General features: G+C 32.5%; 1 protein-coding gene across 2 annotated transcripts in view; it reads right to left on the bottom strand.

Moving 5' to 3' along the window:
- Positions 1-17,914, bottom strand: part of CSMD3 (CUB and Sushi multiple domains 3) — a 581,291-nt gene that overhangs the window by 133,215 nt on the left and 430,162 nt on the right. For both annotated transcript variants that reach the window (XM_077782368.1, XM_021546425.3), the window contains exon 32: positions 12,814-12,930. In XM_077782368.1, coding sequence (XP_077638494.1) covers positions 12,814-12,930 — 117 coding nt within the window. The remainder of the gene's footprint in view (positions 1-12,813; positions 12,931-17,914) is intronic.

Here is a 17,914-nt window from a genome sequence, read left to right as displayed (position 1 = left end):
ATCTATAACACAACAAATTTTAAATCTATCATAATGCCTAACAGATCCATCAGTAATTAATGCTATAAACCTCAATAAAAGCAGAAGAATGTGAGAATTATGTTTCACATCTACTTTGCACAAGTCTGTGTTTTCTGAGGTTATTTTACCAACGCAGTAGTCAAAGATGCAGACCTAGCTGCTATTTTGAAATTAACTGTTTTGTACAGTTTAAACTTCTGCTTTCAAATCTACTCTGAGGAGAATAGCAAGGGGAATAGCAAAATTATGTGTTCACTTCTCTGAAAGTACATCAGTGAGCAATACAGTAGTGAGAAAAAAAAATTGAAAGTATAATTAATGATATTATTTTTCTTCTTCTAAATAAAAGACTGTTATGATATGCAAGTACTCAGGATTCTCTGAAAGGGACAAGACAATCAGGTGGAATGATTTTCACTTGGGTCCAGTGATTGTAACCTAAAGAGCTTTTTTATTTAGTCTCACAAAATAGTGTGTGAACAGGGAAAGAATCCAAGACTTTACAGCTAACAACTAGTGACATGTACTGTATTGTGAAAAAGGTACTACTCAGATAATAACGTTCTGAGACCAGTTTTGCACATTGCATGATCCATCACTTCATTAGTCCATTTTATTGAGAAAAATGAGTGGAGGAGGCTAGACAATGCAAACAGTAGTAGTCAGGATGATGTAGTTGCCCTGCTACTACAAAAGTGTTCTGACCACAGAAATGTGAATATCTTGGTATCTTGAACATGGGCAACATTTTCCAATCCTGCTTCACTGTCTTAAACAATTGCTTACATGCTTTGAGAAAACAAACCACAATCACACTTTCATAGCATCTGACTAAATAAGATTTTCTGAAAAGAAAAAAAACAGTAGAAGTAAAATATCTGAATTTTGTTTATTGCTAATTTTTCTATTACAGTCTCTGAACTGAAGGAGAAAGGAAAGATTTGCAACTTTTTTGTTATTTTCCTGTAGATAGTAACAGTAGCCTGTATATAACAGAAGGGATATCCAAAGAGATAACAGATCTAGAAAAATTGGTTTTGTTGATGATTCTTGTGATGGTAATAACAAAATCATTCATAAAACTATTATCTATAGAAACACAAATTACATGAAGTTCAAATCAATTGTATTTTTCAACCCCCTTCATTATAGTTCTGGGAAGAACTGACTTTTTAATGTAAGAAAATTATAAAAAAAAATGCAGCAAGAGACCATGAAATGGGCTAATGAGGTATTTAAATAAGGTGACCAAATTTGAAGGCTGGTCTTCCATTAATAAATTTATTTTTAAGTCTCTCTCTAATGCTTATGGAGGGACCACAGGGAGACTGACCTCTTAAGTAATCTACATAGTAGAAGGAGTAAACAATTTAAACTCTGGAGTAACAATAGTAATAAGACTGCAGCAATAAAACACTATTATGCCAAAATAAAAAAGTACTTTATTAAGATAGGAGGTTTGATTCGAACCATACTATTAATTATGTAATAAGGGTTCTAGATTTAATGGCAAAGTCACTTTGAAAAAGCTGTTTCTTGAGTCACCTCTCAGCTAATTTAGAGCTACTAATTAAAAGTACAACAGCTTTCTACATAAAATAATTATCTTTTATCATCCTACTAGTAAATGTTAATTTTTAGATCAGATGATTAATCATTTCATTCATCTGAAACAAATTATCACTTCAGTTTACTGAATTATATGGATAAAATTAATATTTGAGTAATTATTTTTCTTTTCATTAGTAGGCAAACCCAGAAGAAGTCCCAGTGGAACACAAAAAAAAATTAAAAACAAAGAGAAAACATTGACATAATCCTTCATAGTCAAAATAATCAAAAATTATATAAAGGAAACCTGTGAAAGGAAAAAGTGAAAATATTCCAGCCATTCGATGGCAGTAAATATGAGAAGCAGGACTTCATATATATGATCCTTATAGGAAATAGAACCACTTATCAGTTGCCAGCCTGGTGACAGATGTGCTGCCAGTCTGCCTGAGTCTATAACTGAAATGTGAAGTCAAAACCTAAGGAGGCTTTCAAGACCTAAATGAGAAACTTTTTTGGTTTTGTAGAAAGCAAATCTTCCATAACAATCAGTTTGTCATTTCAGGATCTACAGTCCTTTATAGAAAATGGGAATGGGAGAAAGTAGGATGAGAACAGGAGGAACAGATGGCTTGGAGAAACAAAAGTTTGACTTGGTGATTCAATAATGAGAAACATTACAAAACACAGGCTTTTTAGAAGAATATTTATGACTGTCTATTATAACTTGTAAATAGTGCAAGTGGATGTTTACCATTACATGTATTTTAAAAGGACAGGTCTCTCCAAGACTAAAGTATTAAAGCAAAAAGCAGAGTATTCCATCCAAAGTTACATTTAATACATACACTGTTGGAGTGGAACTTGAGGTGTGATAGTCACAAAAGAATCATATTGCTCTGACATCATCCCAAACATTTACAAAACCTGGACAGATGTGGTACACATGCTTTATCAGACCAGTGCTCTTGCATGGTCTCACCCCATGTCAATAACAAAGTTTGTGTTTGCCTTTTTCTTCTCATGTAACTCTCATATAATCAGTTAGAGGTAGGCAAGTCTCATTAGCCAAGTGTTGGTTTCAGGGAGGCTTTACCCTTTCACAAAATATAGGGATGTGTACAAGTATATGTATCCATATATATATATATATATTTTTTTTTTTTTTTATATATATATATATACACACACACACACACACGCAACTTTTTCTACTCTTGCCATTCCTTCTTTTGTTATCCATCCCTTGTAATCATCAAATTATATGGTTCTCCTCCATTTTCCTGCCTTACTGATATAGCCTAGGTGCCACCTCTGAGAAACAATAGCACTGCCATCCTTCAGTTGTTTCCATGATGGCCTCCAAAACCAGAAATTCAACATCTGCACTAAGTAACAACTGAAAGTAATTTCATCTCACCAAATAGCCCTATTTTGACAGTCTTTCAATGACTTCCCAAAATAGAATTCAAGTTCTAATCTCTTATAAAGAGATGGGATTATTTTTTGGCTCAAAATATGTGCAACTACTGACTTCCAATTTTTTTTCCCCTTAGAGAATTTATTCACTTTTTTTTTTTTCCTGAAATTTACTCATTTTACCAGAGCAGATGCAACTCATCTCTACCTAAAATTTGCCTAAAAAATGTCTTTAAAAATTGCTATAAATAAGCAACTGGATACAGACAGCAAGTGGCTAACATGCCCTCCCCTTTTTTTCAGTAAAACAGATTGTTCAGGGATTCTCTTTCTAAGCAAGTGGAATAATCAGCCAGTTCTGCAGTCAGGAACACATATGGAAGAAGCACAAAGTGAAATATAGTGCAAAGAACTTTTTATTTGTTTTCTAAACAAAGGAAATTAAATAGAAATAACTGAGAGAAATCTTTGAAGTTTGTGTACACAATGGTGAACACAAATATTTGAGTCAATACAGGTAATCTTACTTGAAAGAGAACTGGCTTATAGCCAAAGGAATATAATTAAGAGAAAAAGTAAGAAATATGGATTACAAGTATGTTAACAGGGCCTAACAGTGAACAATTTAACAAGCAGATGTTTTGTAAAATAAATTTTTGCAGTTCCTTGATCCTAGTCTGATCCTAATGAGCTCCTTTCCTGAAACATATCGGAATATTTCAGGATGGAAACTTGGCCATGGTCACATTAACTTTCAGGGTATCTCTGTCCAGATCTCTCTGCCTCTTACTGCCAACAAGTGAAACATGTATCAGGGAGGAGGCATTTCTGCAGTTGTTCTGTTAGAATGATTTTCTTACCGATTTTTGGAGCTATAGGAAAATGCAGTGAAGAGGCAGAAACATAGCAAAAACCCCCAAACTGCTGAAACTAAAAAAAAACACAAACCCCAACAGAAAGAAAGGCCTGGTCCCTGCAACTGGGCAGGCTTGAAGACTGAGAAAGCAGCTTTTTTACCCATTCAGAGATTAACAGTAAAAATAACATTTTCATTATTAATATACTTTATGATAAGATGTCCTAACAAATGGAGATTCAAGATTTTGCTATCATCCTTCCAAAATACTGCAATCTTGTCCTAAGAAGTAAACCCAGCAGAAATCAGAATTGTTCAGAATATATGGCACCATTCAGTCTCCTCCCTGGGACAGTAACGTGTTGAAAAGCTTTAAGCAATGTAGTTGCAATGTAGTCTTTCCTCCAATATTTGGAATAACCAGAAACCCACACTAATTTCAGCTATTTTAATAACAACCTTTGCTGTGAAAAAGATTTGATGATTAAATATTTGGAGCAGCTGGAGTCACACTGCTTTGAAAATTAAGAAAAAAAAAAAACAAAAATAAAACCCAAGAAAAAAATCTTTAGAAATCTTTCATCAATTCAATCACATTACAGTCAAATTATTTTACTTACTGGGGAACTGTGAAGACCACAGATCTGGTCTTATTCGACTTTGGGTTTCGGGCATTAAAAAGACAGCTCTACTGGTGCCACATGTTTATAGTCAAACTCAATAGCTTAAGCTATTATGTCATCTGTATTTAATTGGTCATTATTATATTCAAACACATCATTAATATTTGAGCCAAAACTAATCATTTTTATTTTAAAAATCTAAAAACAGCACTGAAAAAGTGACTTCAGATCATATGAAGCAACTAAATTCTTTAAATTTCATTTCAAAAATATGTTGAATAGTTTAAAGTCTTTTAAATGTCACCCAATGGTGACTTTTTTATTGGCATCTGCTCACTTGGCAAACATGTTAAGCACTGAACCAATGAATGAAGTACTCCCCAGCTGTGAGTTTGAGTACATAAAACCATCTAGTTCTTCCTCTCAGAACTTAGGAGATTCATAGTTAAGTGGAAAGTGATGCAAAATGACCTTCTGGTATTGGTGTAATTTATATTGTTATCATCAGAAAGACACAAACTTGTCCTTGAATTAGAAAAGCAAACCAGAAGTTAATAGTTATACAACTAATGTTCACCTCCATTCTTTGAAAAATCTTAGGCTGCAAGTTTTAGCTATTCTATGGAAAGCCTGTAGCACTGTGATCATGTATACTTGAAATTATGATAAAAAACATATTCACTATCTATCAGGTATGTTTCATATATAATATTTTGCCACTGGACTATTCATATTTAAATAAAAGTAGTCATATTATTGTTCTGTGTTAGAAATACAATGTAAAATAAAAATATTTGGCACAACCTTGTTAAAAGTAGCAAAATATTCTTCAAAGGAATAAATTCTTACATTAAAGAATAAATAACTTCACAATTTGTATATTGAACCTAAATTCTTGTGCTATGACTATTTTTATACCAGATTCTGAAAATATTTATATTTTAAATGGCACTTTAAGGTACAAATATTATATATTCTGGAAAAGATAATACTTAATAATCAATAAAGTCCCTCCTAAAACTTCAACAAAAATTACTTCCATCATATAATCAGTCCTGCCTTTCATTTTCTTTTTCAGGTGGAAACATAAACCATTAGCTATTAATTCTGAAGTCAGGCTATAGGGCATGGCTTCTTGCAGAAAAACTAATATAATGTAGTCCATCACCTGAAATTCTTCTTGTGTCCAACAACAATCTAAGAAGAGATATTATTGTCAAATATACACTTAAAAATAAGACACACATTTTGTTCATCTCTACCATTAGTTTTAAAACATTTGAGAGTCAGGAATCACTAAGAATAGCTTGAATTTGAATAAACAAATCCCAAGACACTAAGTGATTGCTCACTGAGATATATCAGAAACTGCCAGCTTAATCACATGAATTTATGTGTGTGCATTGTGACTGCAGAATGGATAGATATCACATATGCAATGTTCTCTAATTCATTTAACCCTTTATAACTGCCAGAACAAATCTGATAAAATGAGGCTGTGCTGTTTCTTTTAAATTACAAATAAATTCTGTTCTTACAAAAATTGCAGATAGATGTTTTAGATGGGTTGAATCACACTATGGGAATATATATTTCTCATTGTTGATTAGAGCAAGGATCTGAATAGCTTAGATTAGATATCTATTTAATAAGGTGTATAACTAAAACAAGAGGAAATGTATTCCAGCATAGGATTCAACTACATGCATACACACCTATTTGCTTTGCATTCAAGCCTAAAAATAAATCTGCATTGTTTAAGGGTAACACTTCAAGACATTCACAGATTTAGATCATCCCCACTTGGATTATAAATATTAAAACACACATCCTGTAACTGTATCTAACTCCAAAAGTCCAGAATTTACATTTTTGGACGAAGACTTTTTTATCACTAAGATTTTCATATCCATTTAGTATATAAAAGATAGACTTCTAACCTTTATATTTCTGGCTCAACCCCAGTACATTCTTTTCTTGCTAAATTACACACAATACAATGAGTCAGATTCTACCAATTTTTTATTTTATTCATTATATAGCTATAAAATCTTTAAGGAAGAAATGAACCATGTCTTTGTATGGTTAATTTTATGCATTGTAAATTTCAGAAAAAATGTTCATTTATCATATTTAATCAAAGTAATAGTGGAAAAAAATTCATAGTCATTTAATGCACATTGAATGAACATTGAGTATATTCAATTTCTAGTAGGTGGTAGGAAGGTGCATTAATTTGTTTCAAGCACAGTGCATATAATCTATATATTTTTCTGGCCCTAAGCAACCTGGTTCCATGCTTAACCCTCTTCAGTGCTCTTCATTAACTCTCAAAATTAAATTTGAAAAAGAGTCAAATGAAAAGACATATACCTATCATGTTAAATCCACTGAGAATTTTCAAATTCAAACAATATTCTGGCAATGAGCTAAATTAACATAAAGCAGCATTTACACTAATATTGTGAATGTTTCCATACTGAAACACTCATTTTTATTCATTTATTTCAAAGAATTATTTCAGCAATTGTAATTAAATATTACATAAAAATGTTACCTTTATTAAGTTTATTATCTCTGTCATGAAAGGTACTTCTGTGTCTGCCTGATATCCTTTGAACAATGATCTCTCAGTTCTGGCCAGGATTTCTAAAGTCTATCACAGATGAAACTCTTGCTTATGTACATTTGAATGAGACTTAATTAGCTGACTGGAGAAAACTGAAGAAAAGGTCTGCCATAAAATTTTTAATGCTGAGACCTTGAAGATTAGTTTCAAGAATTTATTAAGAATCATTCTAATCTAACTAATACAAGATCCTTTGAAAATATTGCAGTAACAGAATTGTGTTAACAAAAATGACAACATAGCAAAAGAGTTAAAAGAATGCCAAGAAAAAAGGATGAGGTATGAATTTTCTATCAACTATTGGTATTACTTATACAGCAGGTACTTCTTCCTATTGTTCACAATAAATATTTGCATATACATCCTCAGTATTCCATGATGTTCACTCTTTACTTTAGAAAGCTGAGAAAACAAAACAGAAAACTGAATTATTCAACTAAATTGGATTTTGTTAAATTTATGGATTAAGTGATACCTGTTTTTAAAATATTTTTAGTTTTTATATGAAATGCCCTGTGATAGTCAGTTTTTATGCAAAAAATTTTGTGAACAAATACAAGAATATAGATAACTTTTTTCTTTAAAAATAGTATTATGGTTACATTAAAAAGGTAAATAAATAAATGGTCCCTTTTCTTGGAAGTCATTTTGATTTGAAGTTATTTTCTTTTTGGGAAGGAAAGGTGAGCTGACTTAATTTTTCACAAAATACAGGGTACAAGCTGGATCACTGTCTCTTTCTTCTGAAGTTAGTGTCTTGAACCTTTATACACTTGGGCACTCAAGCATTTGGACCAGTCTTTGTGGCTTTGCTCTGTCTTGTTGACAAGTAATCATTGTTTGAACAGTGCAGTCTCACAGAATTTGAAGTAGTTGCTTTTATAAAAAGAGGGTAGGAGCAGAATCAGATTCCTGCCTATGGTGGCATTTTGATATTTAAGATAATATTCTTTCATTTCTATCTCCCTTTCAGCAAAGTATTGCTTAATTCAATAATTGTTTCATTTATTCTTAAAAATATTGATGCTAGCTATTTAGCCAGACATTTCCATCCATTTTTACTTAAGATGGAAAGTTAAATCCTCCACATTTTAAAAATGTCAGTCCATATGCATCTGCCACATTTCTTAAATTATATTAAGATGTACACAGCAGTGAGGATGGATTCAAGTTATTAAAATAGCTGTTTTACTGTAATTCAGCTAAGTACTATAATAAATAAATATTTGGTTCTCATTTCCTCTGGATGTGAGTTTGCCATTTGGCACATTCTGCTCCTTATGATCTGTCCTTGCCTATCTTTGTCTTTCCAAATGTAAACTGAGTTTGTAATAAAGTCAAACAGTACTGAAATAACTTTACTGTGACACAACTGTTAAGGTGTCTAACAATTGTAGATGCAGTGAGCTGTCTAACAGAAAACATGACTGTTGCAGGGAAACATATGATAACACCATTGTTTTCTCAGTGTGTATTTTCACTGCCAGAATAAAATCTGTAGGTTTATCTTCCAGTAATTGGTAAAAAAAATATTCTTTCAAGGATATTATTAATAATAATAATTAACAGTAATCCCAAAGTTCAAATGTTTTGTTCTACTTCTTTGTTTCCTGTGTTGCATTAGCAACAAAATTATGGAATAACTCAGGTCTGTCTCCTAGAAATTCAAGACATAAATAAAAGCTGAAAATGGCATAAATGTGTCTGTGAATATAAGCCAGTTATTTTGAAATTGAAGAGAATAGTGGAATCAAATTTCCCTGTTTACAGTAAGCAAACTGGATCTACCTTCATTGCCATAATTCTAAGTCTTGTCCCAAAATATCAGTCTTATCAATAAAATTCTTTCAATTTTTAAAATATTATATTTTTCTGTAGATGTAAAGTGAATGTTTCCATAGAAACTAGACATTTTCCCAATTAATATTTTAGCTTCAAGATAGGAAAAGAAAGTTCTGCTTTAAATTGCATAATTTTTGATGGCAATGAGAAAATATATTTATTTTCTGATTGCATAGCTCAAAGCCACACTTAAATACCTTACCGTATATGTTCAATCTATCTTTTGCTCTAACAAAAAGGAAAGCCATTTGCTGAGGCCACCTGATATCAAATTTATTTTACTGTTAAAAATAGTAATTTAAAAAGAAGTATAGATGACACCATAATACAGAGCAGAGCATACAAATTAGGTCATGTCCATCAGGGAAAATAAATAAAGTCTCAAATATCTGAATTTTAATTGCAACCAAAGCTGTATTTCAGGATTGAACAATTAACAATCATTACATCACTTTAAAATACCAATGGGAGAGTGTCAAAGAAGCTGAGACTTCCATGTTTACAGAGGATTTTGCCTGTGGCACACTGTGTGCTTTTGTGAATCATTTATCTTGTAGCTTAAACCTGTCATGGTATGAAATATCACAACTGTGATTCTGCATGACAGAATAATGAAACACTGGGAAAAATCCACATTGGAATTATTTTTCCACAGAATTTTTGACTTGAGAACTTGAGAAGCTGCAGATGAAATAGGTTTTCTTTTCAGTCCATCAAAAACTAATCCAGACCAATGAGTTCCCTTCTACACACTGAATATGATATTACATTGTTTGTGGGTTTTGTCTCTATTTGACCAGGTTTTCACTTTTTTTTTTTTTTCCCCTAACTGTTCTTTGTTTTAAGTTCTCATATACTGTATTGGATTCCAAAAATATTTCTTGAAGAGCTTACATTCAGCAAATATTTGATTTCTGTATTTCACAATGAAAGCTGGAGCCACAGAGAAGATGACAGTTTTGTTGCTGCTTCCTTTAGGAAGATCACATTATCATATGTCACCAGCTTTGCTGGAGTACCCCTTTGTAGCTATGTATCTGAGCAACTTAGACCACATTGTGTTCCAGCCATACTGCTTGTAGTTCTTATCAGAACCCTCTGGCATGCATCAAGGTTACAGAGACATAAACTGCTCTAAAATAAGAAAGAAGAGGCTGAGAAACACAATATCAAGACTGAAAGAACTGGATACCAGAGAGCTGTGAGCTGCCTGGGCTGTAATCAATCCCGTACTCTGAAGAGTGTGTGCAGAATGCGTGGGCAAGATAGAGGCACCAACCAAGAAACGCATGATCAACGTGTGCAGAAGTTGTGGATTCTGTAAGTGCATAATGTAAACAACAAACAGCTTCTGCTCAATCATATTGGTTAGTCACATAGGAGTCCTGGTTTCCCACACCCCTTCATTCTCAAAAAGGTTATTTTGACTCTTTTTTGTTGTGAGTAATCTCTGTCAAATCTACATGATGTGGTGCGTATTAACAATTGAATTAAATATGAAATCTGGTGTCTTTTTCCACAAAAGCCAGATTTTTTTGTGACCATTTGTCAGTGAGTGAGTCCTACATACCAAGAATTGCAAGTGAATACTCTTAATGTAATATCCTCTATTAGGACTCAAAATAAGAGGGTTACAGGAATAAAGATTATACTTACTAAAATTGATCTGAAAGACCTCAGCATTGCAATTTTATGGCTATTCTTCTCTGAAACTGTACTTAAATAAATTTTGATGAGAGAGACGTAAAAGCTATTAGATAAAACATATTCATTACTGTAAAATTTCAGACTGAGATAAATAATTACATCAAATGTAAAAACCTTCAGTTAAATCCATTGTGAAAATTACTTGCCTTTCTTAATGATTTTTACTGCAATAATTTTACTAAAGATAGATTACAGAAAAAGCCCAGATCAGGAAAAATCTATATTAATAACTTACAAAAAAAATTGCACACCAGTGTACAACTCAAACAAAGACTCATATTTTAAAATGTGACATTCTGGGTGCAAGGAATTCTGCTTCTTATTATTGTATGAGTATCACTGGAAAAAAACCCAGCTAAAACAGAAATAACTGTTTTGTATTGTTTCAATGTGTCATGTCATCCTAATTTTGAGTGGCTATTACCAGATTCCTTTCTCTTTTAACACACTTTTGTTTCCTGCATTCACAAAAGTGGATCAAATATCATCCATGATATATTCTACAGGTACCTGAACTAATTGTCAAAATACACTATTTAAATACAAGAAAAAAGTAAAGGTCTATCTGAAGGTAGGAAAGACAAAACATTTAGGTATTCTATAACATCTATATTCCACAATATGTCAATGAATCCTTGTATACTAAGATTAAGCATATTTAAGCTTTTTTTTTTTTTTTTTTACATCAGCAATTTTTTTGTCTAATCACTGTGAAACAGTTAAACAGAATTCCTTAATACTGTTATTAAGGAATAATGCTTATTGCATAAGAAAACCAGTATTTCTCAAATTATTTGAAGTAACTATGCAGAGCAGTGGGATTCTTCCCCATTTTCATGTGCTGTTTTGGGAAATCTGGCTTTATTTCTGGAAATCACAAAACTATACATTTTGAATCTTTTTTTGTAGTAATTTTAAGTCTTTACATGTTGACATCTGTTTCATAAATTAAGAAGTACCAGTATAATGATATTAAATTACTAACTTTAGATTTGATGAAAATGGGAGGATATAAACTTTACAGTTTATCTAGAAACAATTAGCTGTGTCAAATGTCCATACTTATAATAGCTAGAAATAAAACAAGAATTATGCACATCTGTTTATTTTTTTTCTAATGTTTTTGGAATAAGGAGAAATTGGCATGACTTAGGAGACAATACTCTTAAAAACCTATTTATTCTGTAGTAGTCTATACACCTCTACACTATACTTAAGAACAAACTAATTGGATATTAAGGGAGTTCAGATATCAGGAGTATGGCAGATGGACACACAGCAGCCAAAGCACTGTATTTAATTTGGCTAAGATGTTTGCAGAATCAACATGAAGGAAGGTAAAGAAATACCCATCCCCAGGCACCTGTTATTTGACAAATTGAAGAGTGAGCTAGGGGTTGTCATGAAGTCCTGCTTCCCCAAGCAAAAATCTACAGCATGGATATTTAAAGCTTAAATGATATTCAATATGTGTCATACTGCTTACCAAGAAGTCAAAGTGGACAAAAATCCCATCAGCTGTTATCACAGACATTTAATAATAAAGTGAGATAGAATAATTAATAAATCCAGGGAGGTAAAACTGTCTTTGTATGGGACAGAAGACACCAATAATATATTTGTCTAATCTACAGAAAAAATGTTAGTATGGAAGTGGAATTTTGATGGAGGATAAGAGATTCTACAAAACCCAAGCAGACACCTGCTGCTCTAATTTCATTTGTCAATAATGACTATGCCATTGCCTCATGATGCAGAGAACCCAAGGGGTAAAAGAGCAGCACTACCAAATATTTAAGATAAACATGCTTACATTGACTTACTGGAGCTATGCTTTACTTTCTAGAGCATGGGCACATGACCCTGGGTGAAAAGAAACCTGAAGTGGTGCCACTGATATATTTGGTTAGCTACACGGTATTATTCTGTTACATGCTAGTTGTCACAGTGAGACAAAGATACTGAACACTAATTTCAAAAGATAAAGGCAAACATGTTTTGAGAAAGTAATGCACTATAAAATGATAAAAGTGTTAATAGAAGTATCACCTTAAAAGAGCTTATTCACATTAATAATTTTATGTAAAAGCAATCATACAAATAATCCAGAATTGTTGAAAGCATCCAAGCAATAAAAAGATATGAAAGAGACTAGATCTACTTACCAAATTCCTTAGGAACAGTGATAGAGTAAATACAGTTGTGACCAACACTATAATTCTTGGGGTAGTTTGGTGATAATACAGTCCCTTCAGAGCCTGTTGATCGGCTTCCACAGGGTGCTAGAAAGTGAAGATAATTGGTTTAAAAAAATTTAATATAATTAAAAAATCAGTTTAAATTGTGTCACAAAGCAGAGCGATGCAGAGTCCCCAGGCAGGTGCATTTGTTGTATGTTGGTATATGATATTACAGGAAATCTTATTACACTTCTACACTGGATTGAATGCGTACATCCTGTGACATACCGAGTATGTGCAATTTTCTCATGTATCAAATGAGAATTGATGGCACTCTGCAGTTTTCCAGATCAATTATTTTTTTCTTTAAAATTTATAAACCATCTTAATAAAAGTAATGATGTGGTTTATATGCAGTATGCTATTATTTACAGCATACAAAACTATTATTCATTCCTATGATGCTTTATACTATGTTAAGAGCATAGATTATACAGCCCTTCTGCACACTAGTAAATTCTTACTCATGCCAATACACTCATCATACAAAACAATGTCTACAACTACTGATATAAGAAGGTCAGGTTTTCTTGACTGAACATGATGTACCACTTACTTATATCTCAATTACTTATAACTTTATATACAAAAAGTTATGAGCACATACTTTTATTTATTACAGAAACATCATGTTTATGCTACCACAGCCATAATACTTGATCAAATGGAAGATAGATACAAATGCTTTTTACCACAACAATGTATTTTTCTAAGGTTTATAACAAAACCTAGTATTTGGCATTATTCAAAAATGTCAAGCAAGAAACAGTGTTATTTCTTCTTTTTTTTTTTCATCAGATGTACAAGTGCATATATGTGAAACATTATTCAATGTTAGTGGTTTCCTATTATCTGCTTGTCACAGAGACTTTGTAATTTAGGGCTTTAATTTAGATTTAACCCTAATCTCTTTTCAAGACTATGGCATCTCTTTAGAATAATTTTTATCTTTGGACTATAAAACATTTTTAATGAGTTTAGTGTTAACTTATCTATTTAACAAATTTATTTCCTGTTAGGACATGAATTTATAAATAAAGTAGTACTCAATGTTTCATTTGCTAAACACATCTGTTTTTTTTTTTTTGTTGTATTATCTCAAAACGTTAATACTTCATGAATTATATTAAATAAGAAAAAGGTAGTTTTCTTACTACTATTCCAGAAGACTTTATCTCAGTACTCATCATACTATATTCAAGATATTTATTAGTATAGCTACAAATTACATATTTTAACACTACTTTTAGTTAATTCATACAAAATATTTGGTGGAGTATACCATGAAAAGAACACATCTTTAAACTCTAGCAAGTTAAGGCCCCAACACTTTGAGAGCAGGTTTATGCAATTTGCATTAGCATGGATTCCTTTCAGTATGGTGTAACTTCAGAGTTTGGCAGGCTGTGCACCTGAAACAGGAGCAGATGGCAGCTATTGCTACAGTTTACAATTTGGAAATGATTTAATGGATCGTTGTGAAAGTCATGGTATTTGAAATATATCAACAGAACGGCCTCGACTCTTGCTTGTGCACATGTGTATTCATGTGGCAGATGTGGCACATGCACACACATGCTCCAGATATACTGGAGCTAAGCAAATCCATCAGGACCCACATCAGGATGAGGCGTCGGCGAGGCGCAGTACAGCGAGCACATGGGCACACACCCTGACACATGGAGCAAGCACTGACTTCCACTTGTACACAGAATATTGCCCTCTGTGGCTAAAAGTAACCTCAGTGCCTTCCCTCAATCCCCCACCATGTGAAATATTAGAAATTCATGATCTCTTGTGAAAACATATTTAGATAATAGAACTACTGTGACTTTTTCCAAGAAGCAGTGAGTGTCTTGGCTGAGCTTCATTTGTAGAGACTTATTCGCCATGAGATACTGGAAAAACATGAAGTAAAAAACCTTCACTATTTAAATGTGGCAAATATTCGTGATAAAAACAGATCTGCTTACCAGCTTTTAAGCACTCAAAATTTTCTATTCCAGATTTTGGGTTAAACAGAAATGAATATGGAAGAATATAAGCAACAAAAGCATTAAAATAAGGGAAATAAGATTGTCAAATAAAATCATTCCTAACTCCATTTCCTCTTTACTGTGTGTGAGTTGAACAATTAAGCTACAATCCCCAATACACACTCTAGAGCTCACATCACTATTACACCTTCCTAATCAGCAGATATAAATAATGTGCAAATTTAGAGTAAAAAACAATTCCAGTGAAGTCAATTGCATTGACACAAAAAGGAACATAATTTCACCTTTAATGAAACTTGAAATCTTTGTACACAAAAGCAGTACTTAAAATAAAAGAGCTAAATATAATCCCCAGCATATAGTGTACCTTTACCTATAAAGAAAAAGAAAGATTTTTATATACCCTGTTTCTTTTCTATTTTTACAGGCTATGCAATTAGGAAAGGCATTATCTTAATTGTAAAAAACAGTTCTTATACTAGTATACTTAAACCACAGCAAAATATATTTACCTATGTTACAGATCTAGACAAAATATGTCATGATACTTGCAAGGTAGTATTATGACAGCTGATAAAAAAAATACAAAATAATTTCATTGGAAAATGCTTATAGATCTCTAAAAGTCATTAAACCAAACAATTTTTGCAAATTAAGAAAAAAATATCTAGCACCTTCAAAAATCTGAGAGCTCTCACTAATACTGAACTATAGTTAAAATAATTTCCAAGTTTCTAAAGGGTGAAGAAAATACCATTATCTTTTACAGTTGATAATTAAGATATTTACATGACACTTGGTCTGAAACATCTAAACATTTTTCCCACATACTGAATCCCACGAAAGTTACATCTGCATTGGATTTATAACAGGGATACATATGTTCACACAAGAGTAGCTGGCATACATCTCTTCACACAAGGGGAGAAGAGACACAGTACAAGTCTGAAGCAGGATTTCCAGTGAGGATCTTTTAGGTATCAGGTCTTTCAACAAGAGTTGTCTGCAGCCTTTGCTACAATGCGCTCATTACAGACTGGAGTTACACATGAACTATTTGTCACTCTGGCATATGCAACATACAGTTGTATATGCAACTGCATGTTGCGTATACCAGAGTAAGAATTTAATACCTGTGTTAAGTATTTCTTTCCCTGAATTTCTTTCCTTGGTCTTCTCATTCTAGATTTTCTCACTCAGCCCTTTCTGAGTTTACTTTTCCCCTTATTATGTCCCTTGTTTTCCAACTGCTTCTGTAATGACTCCTTTGTCTTCACAAGAATTCACATCCTGGATCTCAAAAACAACTAATATTAAGGGAAGCTGGTTCAAGACATAAGCATCCAGTTGATCTTTACAAGCTGAGAAAACGTTAAATATTGTAAATCATTAGGTAGTGAATAATTTAACTCTTATAGCAAACGGATGGTCCTCCAAGACAATTCTGAACATGTCAGGGAGGAGGAAGACTTTAGTAAATGTAGAGAGCTCCCTGACTGTATTTCCTTCCTTGCATTTTGGGAAATGTTTAATTTAAAATTCCAAAAAGTTTCAAGAAGAGATTTTACCCTGACCGACACTGAAGATTAATGTTCAGAAATCACAGGTGGACATGAAACTATAGTTACAGTGAACTGTAAACATTAACTTGATGCAAACATATATTTTTTCCTCCAGAAAACAGCTAGCATCAAGTTGTTTGGATAGGTGTAAAGCGTAAAAGCTCCACTACTACCATGTTATCCATTGACTTTCACATATGCTTAATTCAGCTAAGTAGAACTCACTGTCTTTGTTTCAGTTTCATAGTGCAAGGATTTATTTAGTTTCCTTATTAATAGAAAGTCAAATACTTCTAAGTTGTGAAAATCAACTAGTCTAATTATTATGCTCTGTCTACCTATAATAAAAATCTAGCAAACCCATCACACCCACAAATATTAATTAAAAACAAAAAAATAAAAAATGCAACAAATGCTGAGAACCATTCCCCTGGGAATGTAAAACATCTTGCAGAAAAAATAACCCAACCAAACAACCAGAAAAAAAATAATTAAAACAAAACAAACAACAAAAAAAAAACAAAAAAAAAAACAAAACAAAACAAAAAAACCAAACAAAACCAAACCAAACCAAACCAAACCAAAACAAAACAAAAACCCAAAACAACCTTCCAGAGGTAACTGATATTTTCTAATATGATTTTCCAATAGTATTGCATTATTTTTTAATAATGTTTGCTTAGACTCTGAAACACTGTATTCCCTTATGTAGTTATTTATGATCTAGCTTATTCTAGTTTATTCACCAAAATGTTATGTAGTATGCTGCCCTTGTCCTGCTTTCCAGGGTCAGCAATGAAGCACCAGTGGGAGAGCAAGGAACTTGACTATGGTAAGAATGTGATAAAGATCAGTGTGTTGATGCCTTGCTCACTATTTCCTTGAAACATTTTTAGCATCAATGGCAAAAATTCCTGTGTGTGCTGAACCTAATGGTATCTTGCCTTGTAAAATAGCATCCCCTGTAGCCCTTGACAAACCCTATCACAAAAATAAGAGTATCACCCATTCTGTATATAAATGGGCAAGCATTTAATCTGGAAGATTACCCACCTTGATCATTAGTATTCATTCACCTTTGTCATAGAACTACCTTCTACCTAATTATGGCAGTGTATTAATAAATAGAGAATGCAATATAAAATGCATTACCATCAGAGTGACATCTTTTCTCAGATTTCAGTAGCTGTAAAAGAAATGTAGTTGAAAACCACAGAGGGAAAAATAATCCAGTAGAACAATAGGCTCTTGTAATCTATGCCTAACTACTGCTATAAAGTAAAATTTTCTGTGCCTCCAGCTAAACCATACAGTGTTAAAAACCCCAGTCATGTGCTTATTGCTTATATGTTTTTCATCAGGCCTTTGCAGTTTAACCAAAAGAAATAATGCACAAGGTGAATGTTTAGTAAGAAAAAAGTGAGGAATGGACTACCTAAGCATGAAAATCAGTTTCAAATCTCTTAA

This window comes from Lonchura striata, chromosome 1 (assembly GCF_046129695.1).
Source record: "Lonchura striata isolate bLonStr1 chromosome 1, bLonStr1.mat, whole genome shotgun sequence".
In the NCBI taxonomy this organism is placed as follows: domain Eukaryota; kingdom Metazoa; phylum Chordata; class Aves; order Passeriformes; family Estrildidae; genus Lonchura; species Lonchura striata.
This window is presented reverse-complemented; position numbering and strand designations above follow the sequence as displayed.